The sequence below is a fragment of the Phocoena phocoena genome, chromosome 1, assembly GCF_963924675.1.
Source record: "Phocoena phocoena chromosome 1, mPhoPho1.1, whole genome shotgun sequence".
NCBI classification, from domain to species: domain Eukaryota; kingdom Metazoa; phylum Chordata; class Mammalia; order Artiodactyla; family Phocoenidae; genus Phocoena; species Phocoena phocoena.
This window is the reverse complement of record NC_089219.1, coordinates 31,899,385-31,919,556: the sequence shown is the minus strand read 5'-3', so window position 1 is coordinate 31,919,556 and position 20,172 is coordinate 31,899,385. Positions and strand designations below refer to the sequence as shown.

Sequence of the window (20,172 nt, the reverse complement as noted above, 5' to 3'; positions counted from 1 at the left end):
GCCTGTAATTCTCCAGTTGTGTATTGTAAACTGCTGGCCTCCCAGCAAGACTGCAAGCAGCCCAGTGCTGGTCTGATTCATAGAAGTCATTTATCTCAATTTAGGATGAGTGAAGATGGCTGTGCTCTTTAAACAATGGCTTCACATTCCCATAAACCAGTGGTGCTGCTCCGTGTTGTGGCCTGAGCCAGAGATGAAGCTGACCAGCTCCCTGCCCTCTAGTGGCTCCCAAGGGTCACCCCAGGGGTGACAGGTGAACATGCAGTCTTTTTGAAGGCAAAACAGAGGTTGTGCTCTGACAGAGGGGCCGGCAAATTGCCTGGATGGGCAGAGGAAGTGGGGACAGGCGATCTGTGAGTGGAATCCTGGAACTCCTCAACTGGATGGGAACTGACATGGGGAGGGTGTCTTGGAGAAAGTTCTGTCAAACAAGGGCTTCCCCAGCCACCTGGCAACTCTGTGACTTTGGGCAAGTTACTGAACCTCTCTCAGGCTGTCTCTCATCTACCAGCGAGGCTCACGATTGTAGGACTGTGATGGGAATTACATGAGAATGTACACAGAGCACTTAGCACAGTGACTGGCACACAGGAAGCACTCAATACATGTTAGCTATGGTTATTCAAAGCCCCAGAACCTGCCCTCCTCTATCCTAGCAGACACCAAGTTTGCATTGCTTATTTAGCACTTGTATCACAGAACTGCAGTTTTAACCCCTTTCCCGCCATCCCTATATTTCCCACATGGTCTTGCACACAGGTGTTCACTGAATGGAAATACACTTCCTGCAGATTGCACCACTAGCTGAGCTTTGTTGCAAAGACTGAGGGAAAACCTGAATTACTTGGTAAGAAAAACAAGTGACCACGGTCCAGACTTTGAGAAGATGGAGGTCAAGCTCCTTTCAGCATGCTTCTGCAGCCAGAAGGCCGAGAGGGGGAAGCAGATTTGGGTGGAAACGCCACCCTACAAAGTTCTGGCAGCCTGAAGTTATCCAATTCCATGGAGAATACAGTAAGCACTTCCTTCAGAATCCATCAGGCTGCACATTCCTTCTAATCTGGGTATTTGGCTTCCAACAGCTTTGGCAAACATGTGTCCATCTTACCAAACTCCCCTATCACAAGGGGAGTATGGCCTAATGACGAAGAACACAGGTGGCTGATGTTCAACCCCTCTTCTCTCTCAAGTTCCCTAGTTATTTCTTAGTCTAATTCCTGTCATCAGGATTAGTTAATATTTGGCCATTCTAAATATTATAAAGCCAACCAGGGACTGGAGGGAAGAGAACTGCTTGACTTGGACAGGGAGCTGAGGACTAGATTCAAGGTCCTCTTCTGCCATTTATTCATTATGTGATCTCAGGCAGATGACTTTCTCACCCACTTTCCCATTCGTTTCTCCTTCTGTAAAACAAAGGAGGTAAGATTTGATGACCAAGTTTGTTTCTACCTCTGAAATTCTACCACTTAACCAGAAATAACAGCATACTGTGAGAAACTGGCCCCATTCTCTCAAAACCCAGGATGTGTGATTTCTAAAACAAATATCTTCTTACATACTGGTTATTTGTTTAATCACATAAGTGGGCCAGACAGCCCTACAGATTTACATAACAACAGTCTGATCCTTTGTTCCCTTGTTAAATAAAATTAATGAGGATAAAATATATAAGAAGAAATCTATTAATGAGCTCCATAATTTATCCATCAAGATATCTGGATTTGAATAATGCACCGAAGTACCTACAAGAGTAATGTTATACATAAGGTAATGGTTCAGAAGTAAAGCAGGAAATACAAAATATTTGTTACTGCAAGCAATTTTAATACAAAAGTGTGTCTTGTTTTTAAACAGTTCATTGGTAGAGCTTCAGTTTCTGCCTCAATTAAAATCAATTGAGATAATCACACAGCAACATGGTCGGAGCTGAAGAGGAACAGCAGCTAAAAACCAGGAGCCCCAGACAGCCCCTCTTCATGATCACTTGGGCAGCTAACTTTATTACGCACAAAAGAAAAGACGGAAGAAGCAAACGGGACTTCTTAACAAGTGTGCTGGTGAACTCCTTTAAAGGACGAGCGAGTGTTTTATGTCCACATTTTCAGAATAGGCTTGTGGAATTCATTCCTCAGTTTGTGGGAAGTTGATCGACTGTTTTAAATAAATAGCAAAAAATGCAGATAAACAAATCTGTAATTCATGATGCCACCAAGGAGTCTCCCCTTGCCGACGGCCTGGGTCCCGGTGAGCACAGGAGTTATTGGTGGCTGGGCTGGATAGGAAGTTATAAACCAGGACTCTTTTTTTTTTTTTTTTTAAAACCAGGACTCTTAAAAACCCCAACGTTCTCACGTTTTCTGAACAGTTATATTTACCCCTGAATTCTAGCAGCTATTTGTCCTTTAAACACCTAGTACTGAAACAGTATTCAAAGACAGTATTGCAATGAACTCCTTTTGCTGTATCATGTGCAAACATTACCTAGATGAGGTTCCCTCTCTTCAGCTAAAATTACACAATATTAAAAACAATGGAAAAAGCAGTCAGAAGTGCCCTCCCCTCAGTTCTTGCTAATTGAGGTGGCCATGATTTACAAAAAAAGAGTTCCTTAAACACTGAAGGATTCTTATTTTTTTTTAATATAATTTATCTTGCTGAGACAGCAAGTCAAGTTTATAAAGAAGATGCATTTAGGAATAATCCTAAAAGATAAAGCAGGTTTACAACCCTGCACCGCACAGAAACCCTATTTAGAGGCTTTTTAAAATTTTAATACACATTTGCATCTTGATCTTTTCGCTTATTTTTCTCAAATATTTCATTTCTGGACCCCATCCATTACAGGGTTACCAGGAGGCAAATTTTATCTACATAAATATTCACATGAAAATAGTAACTTACAAAAAGAAAAAAAATAAGGCAGCTTCATAACACAATTATTCTTTTACACTTTTAACAATATAACTTCTCCCATTCAGAATAAATATACACCCAATGTGTGGAGCAGGATTCAAAGTGGACAGAGGCTTGGGGGTGCTTGTGCAGTGTTACCGCTTGGGACCCGGAGTCCTGGGGGAGGCAGTGGTGGTCTTCTTAGACATGGTGGGGATTTTGGAAGGCTTGTTTAGCCCTCTCCTCGAGCTGCCCTGGCCCCCTGCGGCACTGCTCTCTGAAGTGTCTGAACAAGCAGACTGCGTCTCTAAAAGGTCAAAGTCAGAGGCATCGCTTCCTCGCCGGCTGCTGGCCCGACTCCCGGCCCGACTCCCGGCCCGACTCCCAGGGCGACTGGCTGACTTTTTAGGGTCTGGAATTTAAGAATAAAGCCACAGACTTTAATAGAGACAGCACTGGAGGGGGCGGGGAGCTGGGGGGTGGGGAAACAAGTTACCAGAGGCCGGGGTTCTTTTTTTTTATTTTTTTAAAATTTTTATTAGAGTATAGCTGATTTACAATGTTGTGTTAATTTCTGCTGTACAGCATCTCCTATTACTTATTAATTTTTAAAAACAGCTTTATTGGAGTATAATTGCTTTACAATGTTGTGTTAGTTTCGGCTGTATAACAAAGTGAATCAGCTATACGTGTACATATATCCCCGTATCCCCTCCCTCTTGCATCTCCCTCCCACCCTCCCTAACCCACCCCTCTAGGTGGTCACAAGAGGCCAGGGTTCTGATCCTAATACCACCTGATATGCTGTGTGACCTTGGGCAAACCACAGCCTTTCTGAACCCCGGTCCTCTCACCTACACAGAAGTTGCTGACACCCTTTCTGGCTTTGTGCTTCTACTTGAGAAGCGTCCTGAGAATTAGAAACCAGCTTCTATCAGCAGCACTGTTAGCTCACACGCCCCATGGTGGAGTTGAGCAGGGCTGTCCCATGGCCTCGGCACAGAGGAGAGAGCCTGCTAGTTGCATGGGCAGACTGAGAATGGGGGCGAAGGGATGGCAAACAGAGAGCAGGAAATGGAAGCCAAATCCCTAGGCTCCCAAAAGGAACATCAACAGGTGAGCAGATGTAATCTTTCCCTGACTTCCTCAGCTCCCCGGCAGCGATAATAAATATGGGGTGTCGGAAAAATTACTAGCAAACTGCCAGGTCCCATACTGGACGGGCTTCTGAGGAAGGCCCCGCTGCAGGAGGCCCTTTTCTCCTTCTACTTTCAAATACTATCATGTCTGATCAAGAACAGGTGGTCTGGCTTTGGCTGTGAGAGCATCTGCTCTCAGAAGGCAAGGTTCGAGCTACTTGTACTGACAGGAGAAGAAGTCAAGGTCGGCAGGATATCTGCAGGGCTGTCTTTCAGCATCACACCTCAGTGCTACTCTCATTATTTGCTCCTTGGGGAGCAGTGAAGCATTGCTGAGAGGCTGCTGTTTCCAAATTCCTAGCCTGGCCACTCGCCTCACCCTCATCCTGATGCAGAAGTGCTGGGGCAGGTACTTACCTGCCCGATTGGTTTTGGCACCTGTGGAGGCTGGGGAAGAACTATTGCTAGTATCGCCAGCAAGCGATGTTCGACTTGAATGAAAAGTTGGTGTTGGTCGTTTCAACTTGCTGCCTGTTGATGGAATAATCTTAAAAAAATAAAAATAAAAAGGTCATATTTACTTGGTGTAATCTTTGGTAGAAATTCCACTTTCAAAGGTCTACTTAAGCCCTCCTTATGTCTAATCAATTGAAAAGCCAATTAAAAGTCCAGGAAAACAAAGATTTATTTTGAAAGTGTCCTAGGTCATGTATTTTGAGGATTCCCAAAATAAAGGTTTCATGTCCCAATTAAAAGTTTTAAAATGTCTTCCAATACCTTTTATCTTACCGACAAATTTCTACTAAAAAAAAAGATCCTCAAATGGTAAGATTATAGTAGTTATAACAAACAGAAACATGGTAAATGAGTAAAGGAAAATAATCCAAATACTCCCAAGTATCAGAGTTTTGGGGTTAGAAATGTGACATATGAGTTCTAACCCCAAATATTTAACATGGAGATCCAAATATTACTCCAATCCCTACTAGATAGATGCAGTAACTTCAGTCAAGTAAAGATCTATTTTCGCACTGGCAGAATGCAGATTAAATTACTTGACTTGATCGAATAAGTGATTAGGAGAAGCACACATGAGTGGGGCTGTGATATCAGGAACAAGGCTCTGAACAAGGAGCCAGAAGAACTGAGCTTGGGTCTGGGCTCTTGGCTTATCTAAATTGGCATCTGTGCCTTCATTTCTCCCAGTGGAAACCAGAGAAGGATCCTGCCTCTGAGACCTCATTCCTACCACACTCCCTCTCGTTCAGTCCACCGCTGCAACTGGCCTCCTGGCTGTTCCTACTGTAACAGCCCAGGAAAGTTCCCTGTTTGTTGCCTGAATCTCTTGTATTAAAGCAGAAACTCCACAAAAGCAGGGACTTTGTTTTGTTCCCTGTCACACCCTTGGCACCTAATACCACGTCTGGCACAGACAAGGGGCTCAATAAAAACTTGTTGAGTAAATAAGTCATGTGTGGAAGCACTTCCTAAACTGGAGAAGAGCTGGATAGACGTACATAATCATTACTGCTGCTGATAGGAGCTCCATTTCCCATTTGAGTGTATTTTTTTTTAAAGATTTAATTTGGAGAAAGAATATTTTAAATCTGTTTTAAGTATCACTCATGCCACAGCATGCTATTCCAATTTTTCTTTGAAATCAATCGTGCAAATTGTTTTCCAGGACTTTTAAGATGTTTATACAAAGAGAAGAGTAAAGCAACCCATTGCATGGTGTTTCTTATATCTTCAATTTATAAAGAAAGAGCAAAAGCGACAGAGAGGGATTAACATTCCAGCACAAACCCTCCTGGCCCACACAGGAGGAAGAGCACAGCACCAGTTTCAGAAGCTACTGCTGCTGGGAAGACGTGGCGCCAGAGATGCCGGGCTGGGCGTCCGCGTCAGGACACAGCCTGCAGAACACCAGTGGGTAAGGAAAGATGAAACCTCGAAATGAAATGAAACCATAGGTAAAACCTTAAGATGAAACAAAAATGCTGATCCATCAGAATCCTATGAGAATTGGCACTTCATAATTAAAACATTAAAAATTTTAGAACTTTTGAGACTTTCATGAAACTGGAGCCATTTAAGGAGAAGAAAAGCAGGATAAGCAGGTTGAGTTGTGGGGTTTTAGTGTCAGTGGGTCCCCAGATCATGTTCGAAGCCAGATGTATTTCTGAATTGGAGTGGGATGAATCCCAAAGCAGCAAGTCCATTCGTGGGCATTGGCTTCTTGTGCCTCCTGCGTTTATTGGCTGAAGCTTTACATGACTAAAGGCAACGCTACCTTTTGCGGCACAAGAACCCAATGTTTCCCAGCAGGAGCTAGAATGCAAACTGTAGTGCTATCACACAAGCCTCTAGTCCACATTTTATTTCTGAAACACTGCTCTTCCAACAGTACTTGGGCATTTTAATGACTGTACTTGAACATGCTTAATTGCTGGCATATGTATTCAAATCAAGGCTATAGAAACCCAAGTGCCTAGGCCAAGGAATTCGAAGCTAAAACCTGAGCCTCAGAGCAGTGTTCACTGATACTGTGTTTGGCTGAAGGAGACGGCACCCACACCCGGATCACTGTGGCGATACCACCATCCCGGGGATGTGGCTCGGGCGGGGGGCGGGGGCACCAGCCACTCTTCTGTCCTAAGCAAAGATAGAACACTGTTGAACATGCACCGTCGTTGAATTTCAAGTGTTCGTAACTCGTCTGTGTCAGATATGACGTTTGGAGGCTCCAAGAGGCCTGATTATAAACAATATCAATCAACAAATCACCACAAATGACCATTGTTTCTCACCCTGAACAAATATCATTCTAAAGACTGTTAGGAAGTTGTTAAACAATCCAGTCTTAGGCACCTCTTATTTATCTCCAATTTTGGTGAATCCGAGTTAGAAACCCCTGAAAAACACTGGACGAGATGAATCAGCTGTGAGAGCAAGCACCACAGAGATGGAAAAGAGCACGGACTCGTGTCAGGAAGAAGAGCTGGTCAAGTCCTCGGCATGAGCGAGGGCCTGGTCTTGACTGTGTCCTTAGCAAAGCCATACTCTACCTCGGGGCTGGGCAGCTGGAGGTCAGGATAGTGGCTGTCCCTGACAGGGGTGCCAGCTTTACTGTTTACCAACCAGGGTTTGTCATAACAGCGAGAGAACTGAAGTGGAGTCTGTGAAACGGAAATCCAAAGGGAAGGACGGGAATAATTGAAAATGGAACAGAAAGGGAGCAAATTGGGAACATAAAAAAAAAAATAAATAGAAGACACTAAATTTTAAAGAAATAGAAGACAAAATAAAATGCGCATCAGTCTAACGGGATGAAAGGGACCAGGCAGAAAGGCAACAGCATTCTTCACCCATCACCCGTCGTAACAACAAACTTCTCTGTTAGCTCCAGCAGCACAGATAGTGCCTGGATTTTCAAGATTAGTAACTGGATGGGCTCAAACTCAAAATGGGAATATGTGGAAAGAAGCGCTTTGGACTTAACAACCCGAGTTCCTATTTAATAATGTCCTCTTCAGTCATGTTAAAGGTCCGGATCTGTGTACCACTAGGGGCTGGCCAGCCTGGTCTGCATGTCTTCAAGTGCCTCTCCTCACTGGGGTCTTTCAGAGGCTACACTGAACAATGGACATCCGCAAAGCTGGGAGCGGGGAAGGAGGTCACACTGCAGGTTGTACGTACCTTGGTGCCACTGGCTGGGGTGGCTGGAGAAGACGGCATGGACGTACAGCTGTGGTTACTCTGACTAGCACTTGAGCTGGAGCGGGTAGGGGAGGCTGCCCGGGAAGATGGTTTGGACCTTCGGCCCCGTGATCGGAAAGGGGTCATTCCCTGGGATGCCCCCTCAGGTAGGATGAATTTCTCTCTAAGTTCGATGTTAGTTCTACCTCGTGCTAAAAAGGGAATAAACACACACATACAATAACAGTTAACCTTGAAAAAAATATATCTTTGATGGTCATACAGATGCTTGGCCCCATGATAGCAGTTGTATAATTTATAGGTTTAGTACCATCTGTGGATTCTTTTAGAATAGGGATAAACTCATGATTTATCAGCCTTGTCATGATTCTCACCCACAGCAGACACACTAACTAATAAGCCCCTTGGTTTGCTGTAATAAAGAAGTCTTTGTGTACAAAGCACCATCCCATGCTGTGGTCACGATCTTGCCTTGCCACTGTCCCCTGGGGTCAAAAGAAAGCAGATGAAGCAGTTCACAAACCTCTGAGGTTAAATCAAAACCCCTCTTTTCTCTCTCATAGTACATGTGTACTTTTTGCTCAACTGTTGCAGGATACACAGTAATGAAATAGTAGAGAAAAACAGATCATTGAAATTGACATCACCTAGACTCTTCTATTTGAATTCAGTCAATAATATTATTAAAGAAAGGGGTCCAGGAACTCAGGACAGTAAAAAGATCTGGACTGAATCATTAAGAAGTAAACATGTGGGAGGAGAGAGAGAGATCAAGACCATGCACAAAACTTGCCAGTGAGAAACCGTTAAGTCAAAAGCTGAAAGCAATGAGAAGCTGAAGGCACACCTGCAGTGGGAGAGGAACATCCAGCTGGAGAGTCTGGAAACACCACTGAAGGCCAACAGTGCTGTCCTGGGGCTTCCTGGAGCCATCAGACCAGAACCCAAAATCTGGATTCGGTCAGAAGATACCAAGTACAGCCAACACAAACATTAAATGTGAAAGACGTTATGAATTTAGAAGAAATAATTCCTCTGGAATGTGTTCTTAGATTATTCCTCACTGAAAGGTGCTATTCTGCAATCACCTTCTGTCTGCTCATTCATCCCCAAGCTGCTCACTTTTTAGGATGTACTAGATAGATCTAGACAAACAGGACTGCTGGTAAAGCCTGGGAAAAGGGAACCATTAGAAACAAAGTATTTGTCTTTCTTTCCTCTATTAGATTTTTTACTTTGGCCAGAAACTACAAGTTTAGAAAATTTCAGGTAATTGTGCCTACCCTCTCCTGCCCAACTCCACATGTCCTCAAGAAATTTGAGGAATCTTGGTAGAATCGGATTTTAAATCAGGTTGCGTGAGTGTCCAAGCAGAGAGGTTCTAAATTCTTAAATCAAATCAAAATTCTTTTCAATACACTCAGTTGACGTAACATATCAAAGTATGAGGTTAAAAGGACTAACTTGCATCATCAAAACCCCTGAATTACAGTCCAGGCTCTGCCCCCAACTGGGATCCTTCCCGCTCTGGGCCTCCGTTTCCTCAGGCTCACTAGAGGTGATCAATCAGGCTCACTGATGTCCAAGAGTCCTTCTTGTCTAGACGGTCTAGGATTTTTGGTCCCTGGAATGCTAAGCTGTCTCCTCCCTTCTTAGGCTCCAACAGAACATGCCCTTCAAGGTTCATTCCTTGGCCCTCTGTTCCCTACTCTAACCAACCAGGTTACTCATCCATTTTCCAAACAAACTCCAGCACTTTCCTCCATGTCCAGTTCTCAAAGGGAATTTCCTTCAGCGCTAACCTGGGTACTTCAGTGAGATTCCACGTCGCTAAACACTTATTTATCTTATGTTTGCTAAAGGGCCAAGCACAAGGGTGGACACACAGCAAGCACTGAGTTAACAGGGACAAATGGAAATCATTACTCAGCTGAGGACTTGGACCCCAGAAGAACTGTTTATGGCCCTAAGCCATAAAGAACTTCAGACATGTGGTTTAAACCTAGTAGAGATTTAACAGTTCACTGAGCCCACCCTCCCAGAAAACAACACAGTGATACAAGAGGAAGACTCTGAAATGGCATCGCAGATGAGGGCAATGACATCTTAAGTGTAACGATAATAACATGTTCCCCATGCACCGTACAGTTTACAGAGTGTGATCACGTGTAATACTGCACTTGACTGTTATCAGCGACCAGTCAGCATCCCCATGTCACAAAGGAACCGAAGCATTCAGAGGCTGAGGTCAAGGGACACTGTGGCAGAACTGGGACCAGAACCAAGGTCTTCCACCTGAGCTGCCTTCTGCCCGGCCCAGCTCCTTGCATTCATCTACGCTAGCTCATCCCACTCCGCCTTCCTTCCCCACCACACTACTGTCACCACTGGCAAAGGTTACGGACAACTTCTGCCTTAGGGGGATGCTTTTAGATTGTAGAAAGGTTGAGATCTACAGAAAAGTACAAAGAATAAAAATTGCTTAATCTTAGGGGACAGCACTATTAAAACGCTGGTGTCTTTATTCCTTTGCACAACGGTGTGTGTATATGTGTGTGTGTATATAAAAGATACAAAAATATCAGAAACATTCCTCCATGCCTGAGGAATAACTTGCATAACTCCAGCTAGCTGAAAGTATTGTTTCATCATATCGACAGAATTTATTTCACCAACCTTGTATTTTGTTCACAATTTTTAAAACACTGTACACAACGCTGCGACAAACTACTTGTAAAAAGTTTTTGTGCCCACCCATGATGACTTCCTTAGGATAAATTTCTACAAGTGGATCTGCTGGGGAGAAAGGATACACACTTAAGGTTTTTGATACTTGTCAACTGACCTACAAAATTTTATACCAATGTACACTCTCAAAAATAATGTATGAATATATTCAATTTACTTCACTCCGGCCAATGCTCTCTGTATTAAGAGAGAGAGAGAGTGTGTACACATATGTGTGAGGTAAGAACCCCGATAATCTGACAGGTAAAAACACCTCTCTGCTGTTGTCATTTGCACTCGGGGGAGTTACTATTTTGTTCTTGAAACACTCTCCTCCCTCAGCTTCCAGGGCCCCCGCTCTCCTGCCTCTCCCCCTTCTCCCGACTACTCCATCCCACCCACTTCTCAAACGCCGATGTTCCCCTGGTTCCATCCACAGTCCTGTTCTCCCTCTTAGACTTCTGACCTGGTGATGAGTTCATGCATCTGAGACTTCAGCACCATCATACGGTCCTGCCTAACTCTCAAATACATCCCCAGCATAGACCTCTCCTGGATGCCAGAGCCTTACACCCAACTGATTAGACACGACTGAAGCCTGACACCTGGTTGTTGACGTAGGTCCCTCCCTCCTGATGGCAGTTCAGTCTACTACTGATTCCACCTTCTAATGCCTCTTGAATCCCTGAGCCCTCCCTGTACCCCTTACAATTACGTGGTTCACGGAGTATCTCCTCCACCCCGGACCACTGTAACAGGCTTCCAAATGGTCTCCTTGTTTCTCATCTTAACGTCATCCCTCCCTCACTCCTCATTCCCCACACTGAATTTCTAAATAAAAACCTGATCTCTCTGAACAGCTCCAAATCTTTCCATGGTCTTTCACTGCTTACAGCAGAATTTCCCAAACTGAGGGGTTTCCTATGAAGAGGAGTTTCGTAAACACTGGATTCTACATTTCTCTCCCTAATGCAATCAATCAGCATTTTATAAGCTCTAAGAAGTCCTGCAGCAAAGAAACCTGTTTAGTTTTAACTCAGTGTCTTTCAAACGCATTTGACCATGATTTTTTTGGTTTTTTGAAGATCACATTTTGGGGTCCAGACCCCAAAGACAGCCATTTCAAGTTCAGTTTTTCAACCACTGGCGAGACCACCATTTTCTAAGAGACTGACCACCGATGTTGGCTGGAACAGGCTTGTTAGTTAAAATTCAGTTCTATTGTTTAATGGGGAGAGTTTCGGTGTAACAAGATGAAGAGCTTTGTGGATGGGTGACTGTGATGGTAGCACAACAGTGTGAATGTACGTAATGCTACTGACCTGTACACTTAAACACGGTTAGGACGGTAAGTTTTTATGTTATGTGTATTTTACCATAATAATAAAAAACCATCAGTTCTAAGCCAAATTGTGTCTTCTAAATCTTCACAGAGTTTTTCTAGATTTTCAGTAAAATTTGGGGAATTAATTTGTCTAATGCTCAGAAACATTCACGGAACCCTAAGGTAAATGTGCACCTATTCGTTAGGCAGGGACGTTGTTTCACCTCCATCCAAACATCACGATTTCCTTTGCCATGGCTCAATTCAGAAAGTGAAATCTCCAGTTCTGGCAGTACCAGGAACCTACCTAGTTGAATACTTTTACCTTTTACACTTGGCTAAAGCAACGTGCAGTCTGAGACAACTTTCATCTTCTTCAACAACTGTGTAAAGGCAGATAACACGATTGTGCAACACTGGTATTATAACCCCGTCATACATTTGGTACTGTCCTCAGAATAACATTCTCTATGGTGCAGAGAGCCAAGGAAATGCAACCCAAATGAATAAAAAAAAAAAAAATCCACCCCAAGTGGTGCTTCTGTAAGCCACAGTAATCCTCACAGAACCCTAGGTAGCTTCAAGGAACTTTTCTCTTTGTGATGTTCATGCCCTTCTAAGTCATGTATTACATCCACCTGGGCCTTTAAGTGTTCCCCTCGTAGCACAATTTTTTATGTGCTTAGATGTAGCTCATCCTGTCCCTCACTAGTATTATGAGGGATTATGATATCTAAGGATTACGATATCTAAGACTGCTGGGAGTTCTTGACCCTGGAGTCAATGGAATTGGGATGAGGGCATTCCTGGAAAGGCACAGGGGAAAAGCCTTACCTTGTTTGCTCCAAGGGATGCTGAAAAAGGCTACTATGTTCCATAGAAAATAGCTCCTAGATGGCCCTCCCAAATCTCCTTGGGGTTCCAATGTCTAGCTAACAAGATAAGGAAAAAGCAAGCAGTGTTCTCCTTGGCCAGCAGCACGATGTTATCGTAAAGAGAGCAAGTACAGCAGGCAGCAAACAGGCAGTCAGAGACTCCAAAGTGTCACATGCAGTATCTCTTCTGTTTAGTTCAATCACACACAGCATGAAAAATAAAACCTTATTAATAGACTTGGAAAGGAATAATGTTGCTTTACTGAGTTAAGGTTAAAAAGATATATATATATATAGCTCCTCATTTAAAACAATCAGAGGGTACTTTTATATCAAAGAAATTGGTTTGCAATAGAACTAAGTTCTAAAACTAATTTAACCCCGCTCTAGTTTTTATCAGAATAGGTGTTCGTAAGACTACTTTATAAAAAGGAAATCCTAATGAAAATTATTACTCTATTTTTATTCTGGTTTATTGGAGTAAATGCAGAATGAGTTAAGAGGAACTAATTCATGAGCGTATCTGAATTCACGTGAGAACCTTTAGCTTCAAATGCTTCAGATTCTGACTATAAATCACTTCCAAAGAAGTGACATAACAGTATTGTAAACATTTCTGCTCAGTTTATAAGTAAGCCTTACTAACTTAATTATGTAGTTGGAACCAGTAAAACACATGTAAAAAAGGGTGGTGGTGGGTATGTTAGCATCTGAGACACAGCATGGAGGTCAGGAGCCAGACTGTGTTGGATGTGAATCCTGTCTCCGCCATTAGCTGCCTCTCCTCGGGCAAGTTATGTAACTTTCCTATGCTTCAATTTCCTATTCTATAAAATGGAGATAATAATAGTAGCTACACCTCCTAGAGGTGTAAATGTGTTATTATTATTTGTAAGGTCTTATAATAAACAGTGTGTGGTATATAAAGCTATAAGTATTTGTTAAATAAACAGAAACTCAGAACAAATTCCACAGGTACTGTCTCAACAGGCATATTTTGTTTCGTCAACTTATAATAGTTAGAAAAGCTATGGTTTGGCTATTTCAAAGCATTCATAAAGGCAGCAGATACCACAGAGCCAAGAGATGCTACAGTTTAAAAAGCAAAGCCATTCTCAACGGGCTGGGATGTGGGTAAGAGGGACAAAGCTTAAAAGCCAACCTATGGGAGACTGGCTGGAAATCGAAGAGCTGGAATCAGAGCGCTTTATTTTACTCCCAGGATGGTGAACTAGAATAAAAAATATATAAACACAAAGAAACAGAGCAGGAAACGCAGAAACTGGTCAAGAAAGACAAACTGGCAGACAGTGGGGGAGCCTCCTGTGTACCCACATGCAGCTTGGCTAACAGGAGGAAGGAAAGGAGCAGTTGAACGGGATGTAGCAATTGGAATCTGATCATCCCCTGCTTGCTGCGGCCCTCACACGCCCCTAGCTGCAGATGCCATCACTCACATTGAGTTGACTGTTATCTTTGGCCTTTGGGCTAAAAGAGTAGACCATTCTCTTTGGCCTTTGGGCCTTTCTAGGTTGAAGCAGACTGAGACCCCATGGACTTACTTAGGTGACCGTATGCCTCACAATGCAGTGCCCAGGCTCACTGCTAGGTGCTCTCTATTCCTCTCCCTGGTTAAGGGAGCTCCCAGCCCTCCCCTGCCTAGGAGGGGCCCAATACCCTCTCTGAGTTTCAGACACAGGAATGACAGGCAAAGTCATCTGCAGCACTAACAGGGAACCGACAGGGCTTTATAGGGCTTCTTTCTAGGCTGGGGTTAATTTAACCCCTCACACAGAAACATCTGATGACACCAATAAATTCCCAATTCTCGTTAGTGTGTCCCTGGAAACCCGTCTCCCCTCACAGCATCAAACCCTCCTGCTCTCTCTCCCTGGTCTGCCCTGCACCCAAGTCCCAATCTGTGCTAGTGGGATGACACCTGGCAGCTTAACAACAGAATCAACAAACAGACCCCACCACCAACACCCTATGGAAGCATGAAAGATCAGCGGCGAGGGCGTAGCTAACAAGTAACACGAGCTCAGAACGGCTTCTTACCTCGGCAGGGGTCATTTTTCACGAGGAATTCATCCAGGGCCATCCATCCTCCCCCAACGCGGACCATCACCGTGCTGCGCAGGATGCGGACCAGCCGCAGCTGCTGGGAGTCCCCAAACTGCAGGGCCGAGGGGAAACGGTGAGCGAGGGCGCCCAAGAGCAGGGCTAGACTTTCCTTCCTAAGCAGACTGTATTCAGATAGAATGACAATTTCACAGTTTGGGGGCAATTTTAATTCTCACTATTTTGCATTTTTCACAAAAAACTTAAAATATGGAAAAGCTAAAGGTCATTATCTTGACGTTCTTTCTGTTCGGATAAAGTTAACTGTTGATGGTTGCGACCTTGCTCCAGAGGGGAGGAAGGAGGACAGACAAGGCATTAGCTCACTCTGATTCTTTTAAAGATTCTGCCCAAATTTAAATCCAATGATACAATTCTTTGTTAAGCTAGCTTGTTTCCATAAAAGAAAAGGTAGCTCTAAGGTGGATGTCAGCTTCCGAATACAGTGTGCTCAAAAGTTAAATGGAGAACAGCAAATCATATTTCAAGTCTCAAGGAAAACCTTGCAAAGCATCATCATTATTACAAGCTTAGAAAGAAATTTGATTTTCCACATCATTTTCAGAAATAAACCCCTAAGTATTCTCTAATTGTGTTGTCACCAGCAGAAAATTTTCTTCAGCTGAACAAATGATTAGTGTTTACACTAAAATTTAGTTGAAGAAATTAAAATTTATATCTACCATGCTGATTGTAAGTAGTTTTCAACAATCATTTTGGGATGTTAAAACAAGCATGATTTTCTGATATTTATTTTTCCTTTTTTTCTTGCCAAATATTCCTACTTCCCAGCCCTATCAACATCTGGAGTTTCCCACTGCATAAATTATCCTCTTCCCAAAATAAAAGTTAAGAGGTAACAAAAGAGAACCATGCTGAGATCTCAAAACAAAAATCAAACATATGGTTGGAGAAATGGAATTCCTAAAATTGTTTAATTTAAGGAGAATGCTGAGGGGGGTAATTTCATCACTTAATCAGGATTTTCAAAGTTATAAAGGAGAACCATAACTTTGAAAGAAGGCACAAAAATTAAAAATGCCAGAAAGGATGTTTAAGAAGGACCCGTAACCAACCCTCGTCAAAATTAATATTTCTGTGGTAATTCTCTGTATTACTTTGCACTGATTCAAGCTCACTGTTTATACAGGCAAGGTGATTGAAAAAAATATCATCCCCCACCCAAGCCCTTTTCTTTGAAAATAAAAATGGTCCTACATCTTTCATCTCATGCAGGTTTTAGGTTTTCATACAAAGTGACTGCAGCCACAGCATGGTGTAGTGTAAAGAGCACTGAAGTCGGGACCCAGAAACATGAGGGAATAAAGGTCCTGTCCCGGGAAGGAAGCTGCCCTCAGACACTGGCCCCTTGGCGTGGGAACGGGGAGGCCCCTTGGGAGGAACTGAGGATTCCACCAGACCCAAGGGTAGTGCCGGCCCGAGTCACTGTTTGGGGTCCTCTCTGGATAAGTGAGGGGAAGAAGGAAATAAGGGCCTATGTGTCCTCCAGAGGGAATCAGGAAGGAACCCCAAGCTGTACTTTATTCTTACATTACTGTGCCCTGTAATTTATTTGTCAACCTTTAGAATTAACTCCACTGATTTCATTCTTGTTTCCCCCTTAATTTCTTACTAAAGCTCTCTCTGAAAGATTCTAACTTGCTTTTACTGAGCTATAGGGAAAAGGAGGTTTGACCCAAGCCGGGGGCCAAAGTGTCTGGGGGAGGCGAGAGAGATGAATGTGGAAGGAGTTATAGCAGCTCTAAAAACAGGGACCTGCAGAAATCTGGCAGAGAGGGGTTGCCAGTGAGGCAAAAACCTCCTAACAGTCTTACAGGCAACAACAGTAAGCTCTGTTTCCTTCTCTGCGTCACTGCTCTAACATCTGCTGTGTGACTGTTGGCACAGTGGTCCTTAAGGCCTCAGGTGCCTCGTGTATAAAGTGAAACTTCATAATTCTGTTCCAAACATTGGAACTAACCCTCTGACCCTCTGCTGGTCAGTGGAGTAGAGGACGACATCGGTGCCACTTCAAAGGGGCCCCTGGTACCCACATGCAGTCATTAGCAAACAGGTACAACCTTTAGGTACTACTTGGCACTCTTATGCAATGACTTATTTAAAGCCAGTTTGACTGTTCTTGTCTTTAGTTTCTTTCCATCCTTCGTTCTTCCCACTGGCCCAGAATGTTACTGTAGTTGGTGGTTAAAGCAGTGCCTGGAACTTTGAGTGAAGACTTCAAATCAACTATTAGTGTTTCTGATTTCATATCACAAGACAGATTGTACCCATGCAACTTCCTTCCACTTTAAGACATAGGACCCCAGAGCCCTCAAAAAGATCTAAAAGGTTAGAGTTACCAAGTGGAGTCAAAAGCATTCAATCTTTGCAAGTCTAATTTGATCCCATTAGATTATGCTGGCTGGCCATAATCGGCAAACGTCAGGCTACAAGCCAAGTATGAGTTCCACATTCCTTCTCACATCCCTTATGATTATAAAATGTAACGTAAGCACAGGTAACTAAAATTTTAGTAAGGTATTTAAACCAAGTATCTTAAATACCCTAAGACTTTTCTGACTTAGTGTGCATTATAAAATTTGTGTTAACGGTCAAAAGACTTGGGTGTAAATCAGAACTGTGCTGTCTGGTATTGACAAGACTGGGCTCTTTTTTAGAAGTGGGATGGATTGATACCATAGCTTTAACTTCCCCAGAACCATACTACTTTTAACTCAGCCCACCAAAATATCGTCTTCAGCCAATCTAATTTTAAATGGAAAATTATATATACTTATATCCTTTTGCTTCTGAGACAGCTTTACAATACTAGCCCTGCTATCAGTTTCTCCACTTGGTAAGACTACCAGACATGACCCAGGCATGCTTCAGATTACGTCCTCTCCCCATAGCAAAGAACAGGCAGCATTAGCCACACAGACTACTTCCACCAAAAAGAACGTTTGCAAGGCACACTGTACCTGATTGCCGAGGAAGAACTACAGACAGTAAGAGTAAAGGATGGAGGAAAAGGAAGAAAAAAAAAAAAAAAAGAGAGAAAAGAACGTTTTGTCAAATTAACACTAAGGAATGAAAATCACGTAATCATATTACCAGTTCCAAGCAGAACAACACATACTGACCATATGCTTTGTTAACTCATTTCTCTCACAGGTAATTAAAAAAAAAGAAAGAAAACCATTATAAGATTGCTTGGAGCCTTATTAACGCAAAACCCTGGGCTGGATCCAAGGCAGAGTCACCCAACACTCCACTCCCTGGCTCAGAGCAGCACAGTGTGGCTCTGCTGGACCTTGAAGACAGTTGTGACGTGCCAATGGAACCTCATTTTCCTGTTTCTAACTGGGTGCACGTAACTGTGCTATCTGGCCATCTAAATCCTCTTTGACAATCCTAGATCTTCTTTAGGACTGTAGAGAACCCTGACAAACTGCTGGATACATTTTAGGGGTCCTGTCATAGATCCCTTCTGTGCCCCACCCTGGTCCCCAAAGAAGCTAAAACACAGCACAGTTCACTCAGTTATGGCCTCGCTCGGCACAGCTTTCCAGGGAAGACTACTGAGCAGGCTGAGCGTCCTGTGGGGCCTGGACAGAGCTTCTCCAGCCCTTTCTGAGCCTGCGAGCCACTTGGGCTCACAATGACCAGCTCTCTGGGGGCAATGGTCAGTCATTAGATAATTGTTTCCTTATCTTATGATAAAGGTGCCTCCATTTCCTCAAAGACCTGTTTGGCAGTGAAGAGAGGGCTCTGAAATGTCTCCTATGTTGGATCCCATACAAGCTACTGCTGGCTAGATACGGCACTATTTTCCAGATACAACTATGTGCGGCACTAAAGCTCAGCCCACAGGACACCTGATAATTGACACCTACAGAGGTGAGGGCCAGAGACTGATCGCATTGCAAGTCTCCACTGGCTTTGGTACTCCAAGCATCGGTAACGGGAAGGTGGGATCAGCCATCTGCTGTGTGTCAGGCTGCTTTCACCTGTAAGGGCCACACAGCAGGAATGACCACCACAAAGGACTGGTTTTCTCTTTCTTACCCGGTATTTATTCTCTCCAATCTGCTCCACCTGAAACCTTTTTGCACATTTACACTGAGCCACTTGTCTTGTGACCTATTGGTTGTGAACAACAGAAAAAGAGAAACGTGTGAAGGGTAAAGCAAGACTTCCTCTGCAGAGAAACAAAGATTTTTATATGTCATCAGAGAAGCTCTTCATTTTATATTTTTTAGGCACCTCAGGCTTTTGACACATGTGTTTATCTTCTATTGTGAGTCTCACTAACTGGGATACTCAGACGCTGAGTATGAAAGAAATTCCCCAGTAATGATACAACAATACATTCTTCCATCCTGCTTCAAAATTTCCTCAAATGTGCTAATACGCACACATCAATATTAACCGACTAATAAAGCAAACTATGAGCTGATTTAAATTTCAACCTAGGAGCCCAAATTCCCTGGAAGTCAGTCCTGGGGTGCTCCAAGCCACTCTCCAAGACCAGGCCCACTGCCTCTCCCATCCCAGGATGTGCTACCAATGGATTCACACTTTTTGGTGTGATACAATTTTCAGTGTGATACAGTTCTTAATTAGGCAGAAAGTCTGGTGGGTACACATCATCTTAAACATTACTTTTATGTTTCACCCCTTAAATGCTACACATGAAGACGCTCTCCTGCATCCCGAGGTAGGATCTCAGGACTGAGAGATGAGTCTCTTCTAAGCAACATGGTGCCCTGGAGAGGTTCTCTGCAAGCTGCAGAGCACCACACGGAGGTGACTCACTTAGGTAACAATTCATTGACACTGAGCTACAGCTCAAGAGTCGGACATCCACTGGGGCAACACCATCCAAAAGGGGATCCCCCAAAAGAACTCCAGATAATCACCTCCCAACAGACACGCTAAAGGGCTGATACGGCAATTACACCCAACCAAATTCAGGACAGTAGTAACCTATGGCCAAAAATGTACTCCAAATACAACTCTTTCCCGTACCTCATCTTCAATTTTATCTGCATCAGTTGTTGGTCGATAAGCATCCTTGTTGGGATGGAGAGCAGCCACGAATTCATAGTAATCAATGTAGCCATCCCCATCGCGGTCAAAAATGTCAGCAACAGCAGTCATCTCTAACTTGGTAGTAGGGAACTCTGGAGAAAATTAATCACATTTTGGAACGTTAACTAAGAGGGCTTACTTGGTTGGTTGGTGGTTATATAAATACTTCTTTAAAAAAAAATCTGTCTTGATTTTTTTCTAGAAAACAGTACATAGTCCTTTTAGAAAACTTAGAAAATATAAAATATTATAAAGAAGATAAAAATCACCAAAAAAA

The 20,172-nt window shown here is 43.3% G+C and overlaps 1 protein-coding gene across 3 annotated transcripts in view; it reads right to left on the bottom strand.

The window, feature by feature from the left end:
- Positions 1-2,770: 2,770 nt before the first annotated feature.
- MACF1 (microtubule actin crosslinking factor 1) overlaps positions 2,771-20,172 on the bottom strand; it is a 341,765-nt gene continuing 324,363 nt past the window's right edge. For 2 of the 3 annotated variants that reach the window (XM_065881170.1, XM_065881177.1), the window contains 6 exons: positions 19,833-19,987; positions 18,870-18,944; positions 14,739-14,856; positions 7,734-7,945; positions 4,452-4,581; positions 2,771-3,307 (listed from right to left, as the gene is read on the bottom strand). In XM_065881170.1, coding sequence (XP_065737242.1) covers positions 3,051-3,307; positions 4,452-4,581; positions 7,734-7,945; positions 14,739-14,856; positions 18,870-18,944; positions 19,833-19,987 — 947 coding nt within the window. In that variant the 3' untranslated portion in view covers positions 2,771-3,050. Of the gene's footprint in view, positions 3,308-4,451; positions 4,582-7,102; positions 7,214-7,733; positions 7,946-13,842; positions 13,912-14,738; positions 14,857-17,782; positions 17,801-18,869; positions 18,945-19,832; positions 19,988-20,172 lie in introns of all 3 variants that reach the window. The other variant, XM_065881162.1, reaches the window with a different exon arrangement.